General features: G+C 42.7%; 1 protein-coding gene across 3 annotated transcripts in view; it reads left to right on the top strand.

Moving 5' to 3' along the window:
* NELL1 (neural EGFL like 1) overlaps positions 1 to 22,376 on the top strand; it is a 297,795-nt gene that overhangs the window by 26,497 nt on the left and 248,922 nt on the right. For all 3 annotated transcript variants that reach the window (XM_039552597.1, XM_039552596.1, XM_039552595.1), the window contains exon 4: positions 19,159 to 19,329. In XM_039552597.1, coding sequence (XP_039408531.1) covers positions 19,159 to 19,329 — 171 coding nt within the window. The remainder of the gene's footprint in view (positions 1 to 19,158; positions 19,330 to 22,376) is intronic.

The following is a 22,376-nucleotide window of genomic DNA, read 5'->3' as shown; positions in this document are numbered from 1 at the left end:
CTAGAACAAGGAGAGGAGAACAACCATGTAAGGAGCATTGGGGGAGTGGCTAGAGTTTGGGGTGTACCAACTGGGAGGGGGGCAAAGGAGTAACCAGGTTAAACCATTGAAACATATAAGCATATCATAAAACACCACATCACCACATCTCCCCCTTTTTTGTTTTTTAAAAAAAAAATTTTTAAAACTGTCTCTCAGTCTCACACATCCACTCCGGCAGAGATACTTCCACATCTTCTCTGCTGTCTTCTTTGATTTGGATGTGGTTCACTTGAGGGGATGCGGTGGTGATAACCAAGAAGCAAAGTCTTTTTAATAAACTGAACATAAATAAAACTAACAGAATGATGAAAACAACCCAAAGGAGGTCTTTGACAATTGAAGAAGTCCACCTGGAGAGTCCCCACTGGTCCAGCAGATTCTCTAGCCAGCCCTTGGATTCAATCTTGATTTGCTGGACGAGATTCTGCATCTTTTTCAGCGTCACTCTCACATCTGGGACTCGGGATGACAGGTTCATGCAGCAAAGACCCTCAAATTTGGTGCACTTGTGGTGGATGAGGAGCAGGTAGTCAATGGCAGCCCGGTTCTGCAATGTCACCTTTCTGGTGATTTCCTTGTCTTTGAAGAGGTCACTGATGGCGGTTGAGGTCAAGTTGGCTTGCTTAGCCACCCAACACTCTAGGGTGCCCAATTCCCCTAGAGCCTTTGCCGCAGCTATCCAGGGTAAGAAAAGGGAGGTGGCGGAGTGTTTTAGATGGGACCAATGAAAAATTTCAGTGTTGCAATTTTCATCCAATTCCTCCATGCTTCTCTTTTTGCGAGCCAATCCAGTTTTATTCTGCCAATTCTCAATTTGAAGCAGGTTGGGGGTAAACAGGGACAACTGCCCAAGTGTACACAGCCCTCCGAGAAGGCGAGAGGGGATGCCAGCCCAAATGCGATCGCCGCAGTTTAGGAACACCCCCTTTGGTAGCTGGCAGGGTGATCCATCCAGGGTGGATGCCATTTTTACATGACCTATCTTTTTGCACCACTGGGCAGCCTGGTATTTTGGATCGTGCTGGGAAACAGAAATATTGTTTATGGGTTGGAGGGTTAAACATAAATTGAACACAATAAGGGGCGGATGAGGTACTTATAATATTGAACTCAGCAGGCTCATCGGATAGCTTTGGGAGGTCTCCCACCCAGTCCCACCAAAGGACTAGGGGGTTCCTCACTGGGACTTTCACGGTCCGAATAACAAAAGACCGGGCTACCCGATGAGTCTGCTGGTTCCAGTTGTTTTGGATGGAAACTAAAAGGGGAGGGTATTCTGAAACATTTAGAGGAATCCCCACCAGGCAGGTCGACATAGGACCATCTGTGGCTGTCTTGCTCAGGCAAATGTGGTCCTGCTGGAGGGTCTTTGCTAGGAGTACCCAGATGTTGGTCTTCGGCTGTGGAATTATTCACGGCGATGCTGAAAGGACCAGGGTGAGCAAGATGACCAGTTGGCTCATGTCTGACATTCTTCGGGTGGTGACTTCTTAACTGAGGATTAAAATTAGAAATCATTACCAAAGAAATCAAAACATAAGCAAGAAAACTCAGGGAGAAAAGGTGATTTGGGGAAGTCTTGGGGATGGTGGTGCTGCTTCTTCCTCCCAGTGCAGATGTCCACCTGGGGCTCTGGGGGTCTCACTGGATGTTCTGGAATATAAGGCTTCACCCACGTTTGTGGGATCTACCTCACACCCAGGGGTGTGGACACGCACGCACATCCACAGCCCCACATGACTAGCTTGTATGGCCCCTCACCTTACCACGCTCCAGGTCTTTGATCAGAACTGGTGGATGTTCTCATAGAGGGTGGTTGCTGTGTGGTCCAAAATGCCACATCACTGGTGGGTTCAAGTTGTCAAAGGAGCAGTTCAAAAACTTGATGGTAAAGAGAGCCTTGCACAAACGGTCTTGTGGGGATGACTCTCTACTATCTGCCCATTGATGTCTCAGAATGGATTTGAGCATCTGATGGGCATGCTCAATCACAGCTTGACCAGTGGGGGAATAAGGGATGCCTTTCTTGTGTCTTATTCCCCATTCATCCATAAAACTTTCAAACTCCATGGCACAATATGTGGGGCTATTATCTGTTTTGATTTCTTTGGGGACCCCCAAGACAGCAAATGCCTGCAGCTGGTGTTTTTTAGTGTGTATTGCTCTCTCCCCTGCATATGCGGAAGCATAGACTGCTCCAAAAAAGGTGTCAATACTGACATGTATGTATTTTAGACAGCCGAATTCAGGAATATGGGTGACATCTGTCTGCCACACCTCACAGCTAGCCAGCACTCTGGGGTTTACCCCAGTGCCTAATGAGGGGAGGGCTGACTGCTGACAATTCGGACACATGTTCACAATAGCCTTGGCTTGACTATGCGTCAGGCGGAACTGACGGACCAGTCTGGGCACATTTTGATGAAACATCTGATGGCTCAGTTTCGCCTGTTGGAATACCTTGGGCATCCTGGCCATCTCTGCGGGGGCGGTGAGGGCATCTGCTCTTTGATTGTCCTCAGCTATCGGGCCTGGTAGGTCTGTGTGTGACCTCACGTGCATTACAAAGAACGGGTGCTCTCGGTGGGAGACAAGATACACTAATCTTGAGAGCAGCCAGAAGAGATGGTCGTTGGAAGCCTCCTTCAAGACAGAATTTTCCACTCTTGCTACCACTCCTGCTACATAAGTTGAATCAGTAATCAAATCAAATGGTTCAGGAAACCTCTCGAAAGCCCTGACGACAGCGGCCAACTCAGCAACTTGAGGGGAGCCCTCAACATACTCAATATCTGTCTCCCACTCCTGAGTTTGAGGATCCTTCCAGGTCATCACAGATCTGTAGGATGCTCCAGATGTGTCTGTAAAAACTGTTAGGACTTCTAGAGGTCTTCTGCTCCTTATCTTTTGGTACCAGGACAAACTGTTCCTGGAACAATTTATGGGCAGGAGCATGGACTGAAATTTCTCTGGTGTTGCTATCCAAGGCTACCTGAAGGGTGTCATTTTCAGCCATAAGCTGTTTGAATATCTCTTTGGTCAGCTTGGCAGAGGACAATTTGTCCTGCTCTAAGCGGACTGGCAAGTGAATACATGCAAAGTCACACCCAGCCAATTCCTGAAGCCTTGCCTGAGCCTTCTGGATCAACTGCGCCATCAGTTCCTGGGGATTGGTGATAGTTTTGGACCTGGTGTTGCTCAGGAAGACCCACTCTATAATCACGAGGTGGTCTTTCTGGCCTTGGTCCCATTGGAAAATGAGTCTGTTGAGGTGTTGCAATTTTCCCATAACAATGAATTTAAAAGCCAGACCTAATTTGCATTGATGCGCCTGCCTCTCGCACATCTTCACCTCCGCCTTTTCCAGGGAGGCCCTTGTCTCCGGGGTAAGAGCCCTAGGAAAACTCAGCTCCTTTCTCCCCTTCAATAAATTGAAGAGGGGGGCTAGGTCTTCTGTTGTAATCTCTAGCCAGGCTCTTACCCAACTTAAAGCACCAGACAAGGAATGGAGGTCCGCTAACATCTGTGGATTATTATTAATTGCCAATTTTTGAGGAACAATGGTCCTCTTCGTGATCTCCAGCCCCAGATATCGCCAAGGGGGCATCCTCTGGACTTTATCTTCTTGCAGGGTAAACCCTGCTTTGGTTAAAACGCTGACAACCTGGTCAAGTGTGTCTCTAAGTAAATGGTCATTGGGCACGCACACTAGCACATCATCCATATAGTATAGGATGATGGCTTTCCCCATGGTGGCACAGATCGGGGACAGCAATGAAGCGATATACTACTGGCAGATTGTTGGGGAGTTCTTCATCCCCTGCGGGAGAACATGCCAGTGGTAACACTTCACTGGGGCTTCTCGGTTATTGGTGGGAACCGAGAAGGCAAACCATGGAGCATCGGCAGGATCGAGGGGAATTTTGAAAAAGCAAGCTTTTATACCAATTACGGCCAGATTCCAATTTTGGGGGAGGATTGCTGGGGAAGGCATCCCTGGTTGAAGGGGCCCCATGTCCACAATGATTTTATTAATCCCATGAAGGTTGTGGAGGAGCCGCCACTTGTCTCTACCCGGCTTCTTGATAACAAAGACCGGCTGAAAATTGGCTCGATGTTTCCTTGAGCCAATTGCTCCTCAGCGAGTTTGTTGAGTGCCTTTAATTTGTCTCCACTTAGCGGCCACTGATCCACCCAAACAGGCGAATCAGTTGTCCAGTCAAGCTTTTGAGTGGGGCGCTCCACAGTGGCCGTAATTAAAAATCCCGAGGGGTTTTTGGGATCTCCAATCTCATCCCCCATTGTGACATGGCATCCCATCCCCACAGGGGTGCTTGATAGTCTGTTACAAATGGGCGTAAGTTGACCAAGTTCCCGTCCGGTCCCTCAATTTGCACAATGCTCTCTGAGATCTGTGCCAATTTTGTCCCTCCAATTCCCTGGATACGTCCAGCCACAGGTTGCAACTCCCAGTGTGATGGCCATTCCCTGCGGAGAATGATCGTGTAATCTGCGCCTGTGTCCAGCAGGCCTTCGAGACAAATAGCTTCATTGCTTCGCTGGACATTGCAATAAATAATTGGTTTGTTTTCACCCACCACTTCTGCCCAGTAGACACCTGGTGCCTTATGCCCTACTGGGATTCCTGATGGTATGGGGATGGCTTGGGAAATGATCTGCCCTTTGGCCAAATAGAAGGGTGGGTTCATGCACCGTGCCACAATTAGAAGTCCTGCTGGGTCATTTGTGAGAATGGCCGGGCATACCTCCAATTTTTGGGGTGTGTGTTTGGTATCTCCGTGGCCCTGTACTTACAGGTGATCTCTGGAGGCATCAATCTTCCTCCCAGTGGGTCCACTGCAACCACCGTCCATTGATCCGTTTAAAACCACTGGTCTCTGTCAGTTGTCAATGCCAGTGGTGGCTGAGGGTGCCATATGTCTTTGGGATCCCTAGAAATAGAAAGAGACCCTCCGTCTGAGTCATGGTTTGGTGTCCTGTCACGTCCGGTAGTGTATGTCCTCCTTCTACTTCCCCCTTTCCCCGCAGGTCCTGCCTCATTTTTGTCCTCATGTGAGGCTGGACTGTGCTGCGCTCCTAGTTTTTTTTTGGAGTGGTTTCAGGTGCCAGTGGTGGTGGCGCTCTCCCCCCCTTTCCCGTACCGCATCCATCGGTGCACTTGTGCAAAACTGAGCAATGTGCCCCACCCCCTGACATTTAAAACATGTGATTCCTGGAGTTCCCCCCCTTTGCTGCTGTCTCGGCTGCGTCGGTCTCAGGGACGTCTGTGGGGGTGCTGGCTGATGGGCGGCCAAAGCTGCAGGTGGAGCTGGTCTTCTCAATGGAGGCCTGGCATCTATTGCGGTGGCCTTTTCATGCAGGCCTCCACCAACGCAGGGAGTGATGGTTCTGGGTAGACTGGCATCCTGGTGATCACCCTCTTACACGCTTCGTTGGCGCTCTCCTTGGCTACTTTTGAGGATGATCGTCGGGTGCGTTGTCTGATCCGCAACCTCCCTCTCCACCTGTGCTCTAATTTTGTCAACAAACTCAGTGAAAGATTCATTGGGGGCTTGTCTTATGTTAATAAAGCTTTAGGGGCCTCTGCGTCGGGTGTGGGAAGGGAAAGGAAGGCCTTCTCTGCTGCCCCCATGACCCTTGAAAGAACAGCCTTGGGTATTACTCGGGCCTGTTCTCTGGGTTCTCGCCAGTCCCCCTCGCCGCACAGGTGGTCAAGTGTTATCGCTGATTGGTCGGCATCAACAGCCGTGTCTTGGTTTCTGCAGAGCTCAATAAGGAGTGGCTGCAAGGACCGTTTCCACGTCTGCTCCACAACAGATACTCAGTTGGGGTGAGCAGGCATGCAAACAGGTCCTTTATGTCCCAAGGGACAAGCTCGTTAGAGGAAAAGGTGGCCTTGAGAAGACCCTTGAAATACTCGGTTTTCCTGCCAAACTCCCTTTGAGCCTTGCAGAGCTCCTTTTTGTTTTGGTAGGAGAAAGGCTTCCATCCTCGAAGGCCTCCTCCTACCCCACCATAAGTAACTGGTGGGGCGTGGTAGACTGGCTCCGGTTCCGGGTTCCGGGCCCCAGGCCCATCACATCCGGCTCCGATGTTGTGGGAACCGGATGCTGGAGCGTGGGAACTGGAAGTTGGGAGTGGGTAGGCAGGGTCAACAGAGAAGTGGGAGGGGTCAGGGGCAGGATTGGTATTCACCCCGCAAAAGGCAGACCGGTTGTGGAGGACATCCCACGAGGGAGGAGGAAGGGGCTCAGGGTCCTGGGAAAAGGGGTGTGGCTTCATTATGACCAAATTGTCAGTGATGCCAGTGCCACAGCAGAGATGTCCAGACAAGGCTCCCCAGTTAAGGGGGGGAGGACTTTGCTATTTCTCTATTCTTTACTTTTCTGTCACCTCTACCTTCTTACTGGTCTTTCTTTTACTTTATTCCTTTTTGCATTTTTCGGGCCATTGTCTCAGACTAGAAGAATATTGTTTTGCATTACAGAAGGATCCCTCCCTCCATCTCTTCCCGTTTTCCTTCTCTTACTCTATCATTCCTTCTGCATTACTTTTCAATTTCTCCAAGCTTTTCCAGGCTGTTGTAGCTCTTTGAAGTCATGGTTAACAGGATCAGTTTGCCATGTTAAGAGTTTGTTTATTATTTATTTGAGAAAGAGGACATTGAGGACAGCCATTGAACAGAAAAATGCTGTCACATGCTTGCACTTAGCAAAATCCAAGGTCAAACTAGGCAGGCAGTGATGATTATACAATGCAAGGCACACGGATTTTTAGATATGGCATCTACTGAATGCAGCTCCTTGAGTCCTCTATCTTGGCAGGCAGAGGCCTGTAGTGAGATGTGCTGTGCAGGAGTAACCTTGGTTGAACAAAATACACTGAGGTTATCTATAATATTTAAAATGATGACATCTGCTTAAAAATATAAGAGTTGAAGGATTGCCTGCTAGTCTCGGTTAAACCTTTGTAGCTCTGTGTAGTAACTGAGGAAGTTTCAGTCTCTGTAATTCCATGCAGGAATCAGAACAGGCATGTCTGGTGTTGCTCCTGCTGTTACTTCAGATGGATTACTTGTGGGTATTCTTCTTTTTTGGACTCTCTGTGTATCCCTTAAAGCCATTGCTTGTTTCTCAAGTTGCTGCTCAGACCATGGTAAGGATCCTGCTTTCAGTCCCCCAGGTCTGTGATGACAGAAATTAATAAAGTGGATGACAGTGGAGAAGGAACTTTTTCACACTGATGAGAAGCAGAGAACAAATATTTGGGCCACTACTGAAGAGGACCCTGCTTACATTAGATCGATGTAATAGCAGAACTTTCAGGTGGATAATTTTTGATGTTTTCTCTAACAACTCTACTCACTCTATAGCTTTGCATGGGAACTGAAATGGGTGCAGACCCATGTCACAGGGGAAGCCTTTTATTAATTGTTGCTCCTACTAAGCTTTTGATCATTATCATAGTTCTGTTTGTGATGACATCCACTTTTTTGGTCAAGCTTTTGCAATTTCCCCTGTGTCTATGAAAACAGACACTGCAAAGAGAATAATAAAGAGCATCTTTTTCATCATGAGTAAGATGTGTGGGAACAAGTATAAGGGTACAATTGTTACTTAACCAATATAGTTTTTGACTATGGAAAAACCAAGAACTCTCCTCAGTTTCTTCTGTTTGCACAAAATAGGAGATGTTCTAGTTAAAGGCTTGCTTTTTTTAACTTACCAGCATACCAGAAGAGGCCAAGTTAAAAGTTCAAGCCTTCATCCTTGACCTCATACAGGAGGTCAACAACAACTGGAAAAAAAGAAGCTGTGTTAGCTGTTGGTACCAGAGTTCATATTTCTATGGCAAATGTCTTTTTTTTGTTGTGCACAGATTTAATAGATGAGAAATAGATGTTATTCCAAGCAATGAAAAGGTGTGTGTATATATTCTGCCTTTTGATGTAGTGGAGATGATTGTCCTAAGGTAGTAATGCATAGAATGCCCGGCTTAAATTTCATTTCTTCAGTAAGTTTTAGCAGGTTTCTGTTTTCCAATAGAATGGAGCTCTTAAGCTGAAGATAATGAAATAAGGTTAATACCATTTTTCTCGGAGTCAGTAATTTAGATACACTATTTTGTTATTCTGAATGGATATTTCCTAGCAATTAGAGATTTGCTGTTAATTTATATCATCATTTGGTGGACAGGATTTATACTACAATGATGAGAATGCATCTTTGTTAACATTTTGTTGAATCAGTTTAATGATAATAAAGACTTTGTTTTCATGCTTTGAATGTATTAAAGTAAATCTTGGAAAATGGAAATCTTCATTAACACAGGTAAGTTCTAATTGGACAGTCTGATAGTTTATGCAGTCTGTGTATATAGTTATCTGGAGTATAGTGGTAAATCTGAAGATTATATTTTCTTTCCTAAATTAGAGATGATAAAAAATAGTGTAGGATAGACAGACATGTGACTTGGGGATCCAGAAGGTAGAAACTATTTTCTTGATTGGAGAATTATGCTAGCCAATTGTTCCTAGATGAGCTTTGTGAGCTATTTTGCTCACAACCTTTGACTCTTTAGACCACCAAAACACTTAGAAAAGGCCATCAAGATATCTAAAATCCCGCCCCCAATGAATTCCTCGTTTCAACAGTGATTTAATACAGTTTCACCTGAAGCTCTCTGCCTGCTCCCTACCTGCTCTGGCCTTGCATGGTCCAGAGCCCAAGAACATAAATTAGATGGAATCAGCATTGCCTTTCAGCTGTTTATTCTCTGGGTTTGAGATAGGTTGGACAGGTTGATGGTTCTTCTCCACCACTGGCCAAGATCAGCATCTGGAGAAATATGTCAAGGATGTTCAGGTACCTATATGTCATTCTTTCTGAAGAGTGTTTCATAATGGGAGATCTCACCATTATAGAACAAAGGACTGAGTCATAAGATGATTGTTTCAAAGATTTTCTTACAGGAAGCATTAAAAACTTAAATTTTTTTTTCTAATTTTTTTTTTCTAATTTTTTTTTTTTTAAATATGCTTGTAACCTATGTCTAGGACCTGAACTTCCGAACTTTATGCCATGCCAAATATTTGGAAATCTGTAAGCTGATTGTACTGCTATAGTGAAACGGATTTACTGAGTTGAAAATCTGCCCCTTCACTATGTAGCGGCAAGCTCTGTTGATATAAATATTCAGGGAGATTCTGATAAATGTGTCAGGCTCATAGTGAAAGACTTTTATTCCTTGCAGGTCAGTTTTGGGTAGGGAGGTAAAACAGGCATGGAACTCCAGTCCATTGTTGGTACTTCCCCCCGGGTGACACCGTGAACGGCTCCTGAGGCTCTTGAGGAGCAGATAGAAAGCTGTATGTTCACAAATAACAGTTGGAAGGCTAGCAGGCCATTATATGTTTAATTAAAACCACAAAGGGATAATAAGCTAGTTAAATTCACTGAAACCTAGCTGATGAAAAGAAGCCTGAGCCAAGTGAATTCTGACCCTAGTTGTAAACCTGAAAAATTGGATTTACTCCCTGCTATGTTTAGATTACTCTATGGAAGATGGGCATACACATATTGGATTCCAAGATGCCCAGGATTCAGAAAGGGAAGGAAAAACTCTGCAGATGTATCCATTAACCTTTCTCTTTTAGGGTAAAGGGCACATCTTTATGAATATTTATATGTTGAATTGCTAAACTGGAAAGCTGTAAAGAGCATATAAAGATTGAGCCTTACTTCCACCTCTCTGAATGAGGTGATGTGAAATATGTGCGGCATCTACATGTTTTTTTCCTTCTCAAAAGGTCTTTAGAGACGCAAATGCGAATAGAATTGTGCTCACCTGCTCCTGTTCTTGGGGTTAAAGTACGCAAACGAGTAAAGTGAAGAAGAGCTGTTACATAAATCTTCCACTGATTTAAGCATTGTGAGAGAGGAGCTACTACTGGAGGAGTTACCTTCCATCCTGTGGCTTCCTGCTGAGAGCAGGTGTTTTATGTACACTAGGCTGACAATTGTTGTCTCTCTGAAGCATTAACATGCTGCTCATAACCAGCTGTTGAAACACATTCATTGGACCACGTTGGCAATTGGAGGAGACTGGCTGACAGTTTGAAACTCTTTAAACCCGAATTTGGACAGTGCAGAAATGTTATGGTCAGCCAGGAGCAGGATGTGTGGGTCCCCCAGGAGTCTGCTCCGACATGCTGAGTTATTCTGTTTGATTGTTTTATGACCTTCTGATACAGGCAAAGAACCAGAATGTCTCAAACTTCCACTAAATGCAACTTTCTGAAAACTATCTGCTGAATTTGGGCTGCTCATTAAGAATGTAACTCCCCTAGTTAATAAGACAGTTAGATGTCTACAACATGTTATTAATGTTCATTTGCATGGTTTTCGGTAGTCTGGGTGATGTGTCTGGTTTTTTGGGCTTTGTTTGCAGTTTTGTAATGATGCCTGTGTGCTTTCTTTGCTCCAGGCACTGTCTCCAGAAAGGGAGGGGGCTGGCAGTGCCTGCCCTGATGGTTGCTGGCTGTGGAAAGCTGCCACAGTGTGTGGCAGTGGGGCAGGGAAGAAAGTGGAGGCTGCCTGGGACTGAGGGCATACGGATGGAGCAGACGTGTACTGGGCCTTGGGAGAGGGCAAAGGAGAAGATTTTTTTTTTTTCCTGAGAATCTAGGAGAAATGTGTTTGTTGTGTGTTACTCAGTGTGCAACAAGTCAATAATTACATACTTGAGAGCGACATCAGTTATTTGTTTCAGATCTGCACAAGCCTGGGTGCTCGGTGGTTTCACACAAACCAAGCACACCAAGAGGACTTTCCACACCGTTATTTAGACACAGAAGTTCAGAGTTGGTAACTTTCCAAGTACAGCCCCTCTATTACTACTGGTTAGTAGTTTCCATACAAGTTTTGTAGTCACAGCTAACTTGTGTGCATGCCCAAGGGAAGGGTCCTCACCTGGGCAAGGGGTCATTTTGACCTATAGGTGTGATATTTTATGTTATAATGGAGATAGTTCAGCTAAGGGATGCACAGACCTTGAGTTTTTTGCCAAGTTGGCGGTGTATAAATAGACATACAAGGACATATTGATTTACTACACCCTTACAGTTTATTAGTTCCAGGATGCTCTTCACTAAGGGATGGTAACTGTTCCACTGATTAAGTGCCCTTTCTTGCTGATTAGAAAAGTCTTAATTAGCCAACTTAAAGTATCTAAAGAATACTGACCAGTCCAGACCTAAGATGATTTTGGCATATTCCACATTTTGCAACATGTGGAATTTGTCATAATGTAAGAAATCACTGAAAAGCTGCTGAATTTGAGAGATTAGAGGGAAGAACCTTTCTTCTAAGCACACCGCAGTTAGGGTAATTTGTTTTCAAATACTGTAGTTTCACTCAGGTGGCAGACCTCATTAGTCTAAAAAGCTGTTATCCTTTTGTTTTATTAAAATCTGGTATTTAGAGACTGTGGATTTGGGGATCCCCTGAGCTGAGCTGTTGCTGCAGTGATGAGCATGAGGGAGGGTGGAACTGGACAGGGCTGTGCTTTGGTTACAGCTCTGCTGGGGGCTATCTGGTCACACTGGCATCTCTAGGCTTCCACAAACCCACAAAGATCCCTGGGCTAATGCCAGCTCAGAGTCCCAGGTTAGCCTTAAAACGTAGCCAGCCCCCATACAGAAAGTCCTCAGAAACCAATGCTTTGTGGATTGCAAATGGTCCACTGGGGAAACAAACCTTTGGCCAAGGGTTGTGGGTGATGAGCCCTGAAAGGACCCCGGCAGGATAGAACTGCAGGATGTGAGTGTACAAGGTGACTTGGTTTTGGAGTGGTAATATGCCAAGGAATGAAGATTTTCTTTTGTCAGGTTACTTTTCAGTAAAGTTAAGACAGTGTTTCATGTGAGGGTGGTTTTTCTGTTGTTTTTGTGTGGGTTTGTTGGGACTTTTTTGAGGTACATTTAAGGAGTCATAACTTCACCTTACTCCAGGTGATACTCTTTTCTGTCCTGCTGGCTGTGCTAGCTCTGAAGCCTGCAAAGATGCTGTACTATTTTTAGGTGCAATGTGGTACTGCCTACTTGGTTTATTAGGACTAGGAGAGAAACCAGGCTTTTTTTCAGATAGTAGGCAGGTTGCAGCTGTGGTGAAGGTAGATTTTTAGACATATGAAATGGAAACAAATGCTTAAGGTCAATCCTTACAACACATGCCATGGAAATACGTAGCTGCTTTGTACCAGCTCTGAGTCCAGCTGTCTTTTACCTGGCAGGCAGATGTTGGGGTTACTTTTTTCTTTATATGATCAAAGAGGAAAGTAAATTTACTAGGATGACCTTTGCCTAGTTGCAGGTACACAAACACATCATAAATGCTTAATGCCTTGCAGCTTGCGTGCCCAGCTGCCATGTAGAAGATGTGTGGAACAATAGACAAAATGTTAATAAATATTCTATACTAATAGAAGGTGTCCGTGTGGGAGTGTTTATTGTTAAATGTTTCAAGCTAGGCTGGTAGAACACAATTACTGTTGTTCTCAGAGTGGTCTGAACAGAAAAATAAAGTCATTTAATTGACTGGATTTAGTTCCTTTTCCTTGAAATGAAAGGATAGAAATGTTTGGAAGAATCTTATTTAGGTAGTCAGTAGCACAGTGATGTTGAACTTTCAGGCTTTTACTTGAGAGGTTTGAAAGTGTTTAGTATTACATTTTGGTTATATTGGATTTGCTTGCATAGAAGGAATACTTTTGGAATAGAGTAGGTGGTCAATATACGGGATTCGGCTTTTGTGTTTCCCTTTGTAGAAAGTTAATTTGATTTTTCAGCAAGATATTTCATTGTCACAGGTGATCCTTCTGTTCACGACACCTTTTGTGCTGCGTGGTGTCAGTCTGACTTTGGTGATATCAGTGTGTAATCTCTGCCACAGCAGTGAGTCTTTAGTGCTGCATGAGCGATGATTTGCCATGTATGGTTTTGCTGTACAGCCTCTGGGTCTGCCTTTATTTAAACCAGCTGTAAAAAGTAGCTTTGGATGGTTTGTAAGTATGGATATTAAGGAAGCTTTCCAGGGCCACTCTGGCACTCACAGTCGCACCACATGAGACTTACAGTGCACCAAACGTATTCCTCAAGATGCACATGTGGTGGAGGAGTAGATCTGTGCACTTGAGCATGTTAAGAGCATTTCTTCAAAGTCCCGTGTTTCACAATGCTTAATGCCTCAGAGCTTGGGATCTTGCCGTGTCACTTTATAGTAACTAGGGTACAAGAGCAGCACCCATGGAAGCGACTGAAATATTTGCCTTGACAGCTGTAACTTGTTCTAGTTTTGCATCCACACAGAACTGTGGTGACAACTGCAAAGTGAGTGTTTCTTTTCATTTGAAGAGATGTATCTTTTCTTTCAGAGGCACTGCTTTTCCTCACCATGGCTTCATCACTGACAGGGGCAGTGCCTTGGGCAGATGCCTGCCATCTTATCTGCAGCACAGTGCCCAGTGCCTGCCTGATTTGCTTTGCACCGAGGACTGCTAAAACAAGATCTCAGTTACTTTCATGTCGCTGTCCAGACTGAGCTGCTTGGCAGCACACCCAGCACAGTGTATCCCACTGTGCACACAGACTCACTTGGTGGTAAGGGACAGCAAAAGGCCAGAGGAGTAATGGCCTGTGATTCATCACAAAATCCCTGTAGATTGAAAATCCTGAAATCTGTGTGATAATGGATGCAGATTTGTTGCCTGTCTCTAAATGCAGCAAGAAGTGTTTCTACAAAGATGCTAAAGCACAGTCTTGCCTGAAGCCATTTTTATCATGAAATAGCACAATGCTATTGTGAAATGAAAAAGCTATGTGCACAAACATAGTCCAGATAGACTGATTTGTGCAGAAGCTTGCTGAATTTATAGTTTTTAGCTGATGACATCAAAATGACTGATCTCTAGACTTTTCCTGAATTTGCATTGTTATTAAGAAAAATTAGAAGTTGTGCCTTGGCCAGACTCACAGATACTTTCCAGAAGTTTCTGTGCAGTAACAGTTTGTTTTTTATGGCAGTGATTTTTTTCCCCAGCATTTGAGAGGCCTGGCATCGTCGTGTTGCTGCAGCATGTGCAAGGTGAATGGAGCTTCCATCCTTGGACTCCTGTGGTTTTGTGACCTTCTCCCATACAATGTTAAGCAGATGCACAATGTTTTGACTAGATGGCAACCCCAAGTTTGTACATATTTGCAGGGATGCCATCTGTGCCTGCTGCTTTGCCCTGGGACATCTGTTCAGTAGCTCTAAGAGCATCTGCTATAAGTGCTGGTGCTGCTCCTTGAAAGAGGCTGTGGGGCTTCATTTGGCACTTGATCAAGGATGACGGAAGTTGTAAAGTTAGAATGATAACTCTGCTTTATTTATGTTTGAATATGATAAGGAGGAAGGTTGCCAGAATTGAATGCAAAAAGTAGTTCTGCTTTAGTTCCTAGAGCTCTTATAGGAGCATTTAATCTGCTTACCCGATTGTGCTGCTGTCTTCATTGTGGGATATTTTAGTATTTGGTGATAGGTGTTGGGTTGGTAAAGATAAATAAAATAAAGTGCTGTGTACCCTAAGGATATTCTGGAGGACACCTATCCCACAGTTCGTCTTGGGGCTGTGTCTTGGGATGCTATAGTCTGTGAGCTGTCCTTCCTTTGGCCACTTGCATAATCTGACAGCAGTAAAATCTTTGAATGAAACATGATGGTGTTTGCCACAGGATAAGATCACTTCTGTGGGTTGAGATGATGAGTAGGTGAATATGTTTCTTTAATGCAGATGGTGGATTAAGCCAACTCACCTTATAGAAATACTTTGCCTTTTCTGCTTCAGGTGTCATACATGTTCTTATTTAATATTGATAGTGACTTTTCCAATTTTTTTTGGTCATTATATCCACAGCAGGTGTTTCCAACTGAAAGTATACTTTTAGGAACCTTTCTCTCCTGATCTGGAAGTGGAATGAGCAGTCAAATGTATGGTTTAGTCACTATGCTGCTGACTAAAAGAAAGGGGGAAGAAAAAAAAGTCATGAAACCTAACTGTGTCAAGCTTTATCCTCTCCTAACAATATTTGTGTGTGAGGTACATAGGGGTTGCAAAAACTATCTGAAAGAATTGTAAAACATGTTGAGTCAATTGTGGAATAATACTGTCCTCCTGTGAAGTACATTGCATGACCTTAAAATATCCCAACTTTTTTTTGATATGCATAAAATCAGTCTGAATTTAGCAATGTTTTTCTCTTATACACTGGGATTTGAATGAGAGACTGCAGATAGACCTATAAAAAGCATTTGAATTCTATAATTGTACAAAAGAAGCCAGCAGTAATTTACATGCTTAGCAAATAGGGAAATTCTTCTAGTGGGAGAATTTCAGCCAAGGACAAATTGTATTGCTATTTCATAAAACACAAGCTTTCTTAATACATGCATTCAGAGAACTTTATCTGTCAAAATACATGTTAACTTTTGATCATGCCTTATTTAAAACTTATGAAAGTATAAATTGTTGCTGAGAAATAACAAAACAAGAAACCATCACTCAGTGCTAAGAAGTTGACAAGGAGATTGCTGTCTCGCACCTTTCTTCCTTGAAAAAGGTCTGGAGGAGGGTAGCAGGGCCCTATCTGTAGGACTGGCTGAAACAGGCATCATGCAGACGTGATGCAGAATCAGAGATTGTCACAATACTCAGGGATCTCTCTTGGGCTTTTGGTATGGATCTCATGGCAGTGTTCAAAGTTCACACTGAGTGGTGATACATATATTCAGATGGTCCCAGATGCTGCAATCTTTTCAGGAATGCTGATTCATTCTAATCCTTTCAGTTCCTAACAAAATATTGGAAAGTACCTTCAAAACACCTGTTAGAGATTAGTTCATTTTCCTGCCTCTTGATGGTAGCTTCTATTAACTTCCCATCTCCCCATTTTTACCTGTTGTTTTATCATAGATAAAAACTTGTGCAATGGCATTTGAAATTGAAGATGAGATAGCGATTAAAAAAAAAATCCATTTATTTCCTCTGGCTTGACTAATTATTTTCTCACTGGTTGATGATTTCATGCCTGAGTTTGTTTTCCCCCTCATTCGTCTTCCATTCCCCAATTTGCAGAGTAGAACTCCGAAACAGAGCAGGTGCACTTATTTCCAAGAGTGAATGGCCTTTGTGTCATTGCTTTGGAAGAGGCTTCTTTCCCTCAGAGTCTAGTGGAAGGAGGAAAGAAAAGATGTTTGCTGCTTAGAAAGATGTTTGCTGCTTAGAAAGCTGTTTGCATGTGACATATTCTGAAGGAGAAAAGACAACTTCTGAACTGAGAACATCATGGAGTGTGTGTGTAATCAATGTCTCAGTGTGAATTTCTGCATCTTAAAAAAGTAAAATCAATGCAAGAGTGTTGGTTTACATTGCCTTGTGTTTTTAAATACTTGAGAGAGAGATGTGTTGGGGTAACCCAGCTAGTTTCTGCTGCTGGGATATTCTTGACTGGTGTTTACTGATGTTGGTCTGCGTGTAACTGTTTGGGATTTGCACTTGTTGAAGGGTGATGAAGAATAGGTGCAGAATTTGTCTGTCACCCTCCTTTCCTGCCACTGAAGAGGTAAAACATGGTGTTTAATACAGTCCTGAGGCCCTTACTGCATTAGGTGCATATGTATAAAAATGTTAGCACTGGCTATTACATGAAATTTGAAGTAATCTGTTCTGCGCTATATAAATTAGTCAGGAGATTGGCAACAAGCTCGATGCCTAAGCACCCAGCTGTTCTCAGTCCTGAGGTAACTATTGACACTAAAGCTTGTCAGGTGAGAAGCTTTGCAATTCCCTATGCTGTACAAATAACAGAGCACAGATGTGATTAAGTGCAGTATCTGACTGACCTTTCTAGGGCTGCACTGTTGCCTTTACATTAACAAAGAAATCATTGTGTGGAGAGTGATTAGCTCTGTGGCTATTGGAGATTATGAAGAATGACCTCAGTAAGCAATTTGCTTCCTGCAGCAGGAGCTTGCTTCTCTTGCTTTTGGGCTCTTAAGCCTCTGTGATCAACCATATATATGTGTGTCTGTATATATATGTACGTACACACAAATACTTTGTGGGTGAGGTACTAGAATGTTATGTACCTCTCCCTCAATTTATTTTTTTGTTAAGTTTTCTGTCTCACTTCCTTTTGTGCTGTGACAGCAGATGGAAATCACAAAATGTTTTAAGTATGACATCACTGACAGTACTTGTGCTAGCGCTTTTATGGCTTGGGAACACCAGCAGCAGTATCTTCTGGATATTGACTATATTGTTACTGAGCATCACAATAAAGTAATAAATCTTCTCCAGATTTTGTGTGATGAATGTAATTTAGGTATTTTAATGGGTGTTGGCTGTAATTAATCAACATTCTCTGCTACTATTTAGAAAACCCCTCTTTCACTGCCCTCCTTGTGCCATTATGTGCATGGAACAGGCCAGTTCCTTCACAAGAGAAGCCTGATTTTTTTTCCACTCTGTACTGCATGTATTTTATTTGTACCTCTGCCTGCTGTGTTTTTATTCAGTGTTGGTTTTACCTCCTTGTGTTTTTCACTTTGTTGCTTGAGTCTTTGATTCATGTGACCCAATAACGCTTTTATGTTGCATGAAAAATACGATGACAGGGCATTGGCAGGATGGAGGAGGGCTTGAATTTCACTTTTGGTGAAGACTTACTGTCTTTGTGTTCCCCCTCCCAGCCTGTTGTGATCTCTTGCACATGTTTCCAGCTAGTGTTTTATCTCATAAGTTTTCTCCCAAGGAACTCTGTTTTTTGGTTATGTTCAAAAACTTCAACTTCATTGGTAAGATCTAACCTTGAAAAAGTGCACAACCCCCATGTAGTGCTTGTGCACACAGGGTGTTAGGGCCTGTGTACTGCCAAGCAGTGTAAAATGCTTATGGGGAAATGAAAATTGGCACTCCAATATTTATTGGTTTGTGTTGCATTTATTTTTTGGAAGTGGATTTCATTCCTGCAATTTTCCCCACCCTACCCCAAATCAGCACCTAGTTCTCAAATGCCATCTTAAATTGGTGTTGGCCAATAGGGGAAACATAACGCTGTGGAGGTAGATGGGGCAAAAGGCTATCTGGACAATCTAACATCTTCACTTTCTTGTAGAGCTATTTCTACTACAAAGGGAGGTCTGCATCACCCTGTTTCTATATACACAGCTTCATTTTGGCAGGAAAAAGGTTCAGTATGATGCAAATACTTGGTGAGGTCAAAGAGGAGACGTCACTATTTACACTGTCAGTGTGCCCTGGAATTCATCCTAGAGAAGGAATTGGCTCCCCCCACACCCCTGTGAGGCCAGTGAATAGCCACACTTTGTTAGCTCTCCTGTGAGTCTGACAGCTGTATGAAGGTTTTGAATTGTTGGATGCTTTATTCCAGATGTGGAGACACCTAATCCAGCCAGGAGGTTTTGTCCTTCCCTTGTAAAGCTGAACAATCATGGCAGTAACAATAAAAGTCAGAAAATGAGCTAAGCACAATTGCATATAGGGGAGTCCTAAAAATAAACAGTTGTGGTTTTTAAACTGGATTTGCAAGTAGTAAATACAATTTTAATGACTACCTGATGGTTTCTTACCTTAATGGCTTTTTATTTGTTTGTGGTAGTGATGTATATGCCATTCTTTATTTTTCATTTTCTTACAAAGCCTGCAGTCACACAAAATATTTTGGTGAAAAGAATAAGGTTTGGTTTCTTGTAGTTGCACCTGTTCTATGGGTGAAAAGAGGACTTCAGTTTCCTGGGCTAACAAGTGGTACTTTGAACTGTTTTCATGTAATTAGTATTGCTGGGTTTGTACTGCTCTGAATGTATAGTCTTATCTCTCTATTTCTTTTAAAAAAATTAATTAGTAGCTAATCCATGCTGAGTAACCTCTTTAGATTGTGGTGTTTGCTTAAAGAAGTCTATCAATTAAGAAGAAAGTGACAGAGACAGTGATTATATCCAAAAGTGGAACTGATTCTTCTTCATGTTTTCAATACAGCTATTTTGAACTGGAGAGTAGTGGCCTGCGGGATGAGATCAGGTATCACTACAGGTTTAATGGGAAGACAAGAACAGAGGTGTTCCCGTACCGTCTGGCAGATGGACAGTGGCATAAGATTGCTGTGTCACTTAGTGCATCCCATCTTCTGCTCCACGTGGACTGCAACAGGTAAGAAAATATCTTCTCTAATTTATACTTCTTTAAAAAATAATCTCTACGTACACGCAGGAATAAAATTGGAAAAGGAGATTTTTTTTCCCCCCTATAAATACCTCGTTCAAGAAGCATGCTAAACTGCCATAGGATAAGAAAAGGAAAACAAAGTATTAAAATGGAACAATTCATTGTGATTATGAACAAATGTGGAAAAGGTTGATTGCTGACTGGGGAGTATTAAGTGCATCTCTGTAGTTTAGGCAGTAGCTGATGTTATGTTTGCCAGTGATTGCATTTAAGTGTGATGGATGGGCGTGCAGTCTGTTCTGTTGTGAACTGCTTCACTCAGCATACCTGAGAACTTGGAGACTAGATAGATACATCAGAGACGTTTTAGTTTTATTTTAGATAATCGGGCAGTGCACTTTTACTGATTTTTTCCCACATGCTGCCCCATTTGGAAACTTCTGAGAAACTTGGAAGCTTCTTTTTGCATGTCTGGAACCAGTGCTTTTTATTTTCTGCAGAGTATTCTGTCTGTCTTTTCCATTAGAAGTTGTGAAGACTGTGAGATGGCACATTGCCAGGATTTCAAGAAATGAAAAACAGCAAACGTAGAATCTCTCCTCCCTAGAACCTCTCTTGCCTTGGGACTTGATCTCACAATGTATTGTAGACTTCAAACATAGTGGCTGATGAGGAAATTCAGAGAGCTTGAAACTAGGACTTTCAAAATAGTCTTTATGAATGAGGAAAACAAACCATTACTTTTGTACCTTATTGCACCAAAATGAATGAAAAAAATATCCTTCGCATTCAGTGAGAGGATCAGCAAATGCATTTTGGTATCATGTCACTTAAATGGATTGGGTGATGATAGCAGATATTTTTTCAGAAGTCTTCATTTCGTTCAGACAGGCAGAATAAAGTTAGATGAGTATTATAGGAGTCTGCAGTTATTGGAACATTTGAAAAAGTTTAAATTTTGACCCAAGTAATTATGAGATACTGTTTTGAGAGGAATGTTACAATTGTTTTCTGCAACTCCATTAACTACTGAAAAATCTAATCTGAAGGAGTGTTGCTTATTGGACCTTATTTTGACCTCAGAAGCAATTAAATATTCAGAGTAATTTTAATTTCATTGAGGCATGAAATCTACAGTTTGCAAAGATTGTCTGAATTTCAGTAATTTGATTTATTTATCTTCCCATTGTTTATCTGTTATACTATTTCTTTGTTTTCAACAGAATGCCCTTTTTTTTTGTTTACTGGGTTTTGGGACAGGTTCTTTGTTATCTACTTTGAGTTGTTTGTTTGTTTGTTTTTTTTTTCATGAACAGCAAATGTGTTTTAGGAAGACCCTTTTTAGCAGATTGTTTAGCTGGCTGCTTTCTTGCACAGAATGTAAAATGAAGACAACACAAAACGACTGCCTGGTGCAGAATTCTATCCAGGGACAGGAGAACTGCACAGAGTTGTGGTTGTGACCTGATTTTCTCTACAGTAACAGGCAGAAATAGATAAATACAACTATGGAATGAGCTGTGCTGTCATATGAGGTGACAGATACATACAGCCATCTCTGTCAGGTAGCCCTAAACAGGGCTGATCCATCTAACTGTGTCCCTTAAGTTGATACATCTTAAGGTTTCTTCCAGCATAAATCCATACCGAGACGTCTCTATTTGGCTGTGTATTTGTGGTGTTTTATGACAACTCCTGTGGAAAAGTAATGGAAATAGTTCTGAAAGCATGACTTGAGGACAGATCATAGTAGAAGTTTAAATGAGAGGGGGAAAAAAAAAGAAAGTCTCTAAGTTCCTGAGTCAGCAGTGGCATCACTGTTCAGTTAATCAGAGAATTTTGTGAATGTTGGTGTTAGTTTGATTATATCTTAACCTTTTCTGGTTTTGCATTCAGAAAAGGAGTCATGTTCAAGTTAAAGTCTTGTTGTTCATCTTGCCATTTTCCTATAACAATGCAGTAAATGTCGAAGCTGTGAAAATAAGGAGCAAGTCAATGAGGGGAACTTCTGAGCACTACTGGAAACCCTAAGCCTTCTTCATGTTAGTGTTAGGGAAGCTGCAGCTGAAAGTGTGAACAGAGTCTAGCATGAAGAGCTGTGGACTCTGTGTGTAAACACCACCATTCTAGGCTGGGGTGGTGTCTGGCTCTCGGCCGAGTGCAGGATGCCCGGTGAGAAGTGATGCTTCTGCAGACTTGAATGAAAAAGAGGAAACAGGATATGAGTGCAATCAATATATTCACCTGTCCCACCTCCTGCAGAGGTTCGGTGTCATCAGAACAAGAATTTAGCTTCCTGTGTACCTATCCCTAGTTAAAGAAGTTCTCAGCTTTTTGTTTACTGGTTTTGCCAGCAAAGCAAAAAGGGAAAAGAAAAAAAAAATGGACTGCCAAAATGAATCCCTTTAATTTCTACTGTATTTCTTTAGGGGTTTGCAACATTGCTTCCTTACAGTCATGCCTGAATTTGCATAAATGCATTACTACTTCTGTTTAGGGCTGTGGTAATGTGTTATATATTTGGACGGCTTTTGTGAGCGAGCGATTTGCTAATGTAGTGTTATTAAAGTTAATCTGTACCTGAGAGTGCACTGCAAGCGTTTGCTTTGGGAAAAATATCCAGTCACAACCTAGTTTTGCTACAGGATTCATGCTGTGATACCCAAAGCTAGTCTCTGGCCTCCAAAAAATGCAGTTGATCAGAAAGCATTGGAGAAAAAGCTTTTAATTTGTAAACAGATAGTCAAATCTACTTTTATTCTTCCCAGCCCTATCGCCCACATTACTCTGATTTGTAAAATTGCTTTGACATTTGTACTTGATTATTGTTTGGATTGAATTCAAAGTCAGCTTGGTTCTTCAGACCTGGATAGGCTAGGGAAAAGTACTTGAGAACTAGCAAAAACCTGTACTGCTTTAAAGCATCACCTTTAAAACAGTGCAATTGCCTCTGTTCTAATGAGATGTCATATGGAGGGGGAAGCATATGTATCAAAGGAGGTTTATTTGCCCAAGTACGTGTCCTTTTGAAA

This window comes from Corvus cornix, chromosome 5 (genome assembly GCF_000738735.6).
Source record: "Corvus cornix cornix isolate S_Up_H32 chromosome 5, ASM73873v5, whole genome shotgun sequence".
Classification (NCBI taxonomy): Eukaryota; Metazoa; Chordata; class Aves; order Passeriformes; family Corvidae; genus Corvus; species Corvus cornix.
This window is presented reverse-complemented; position numbering and strand designations above follow the sequence as displayed.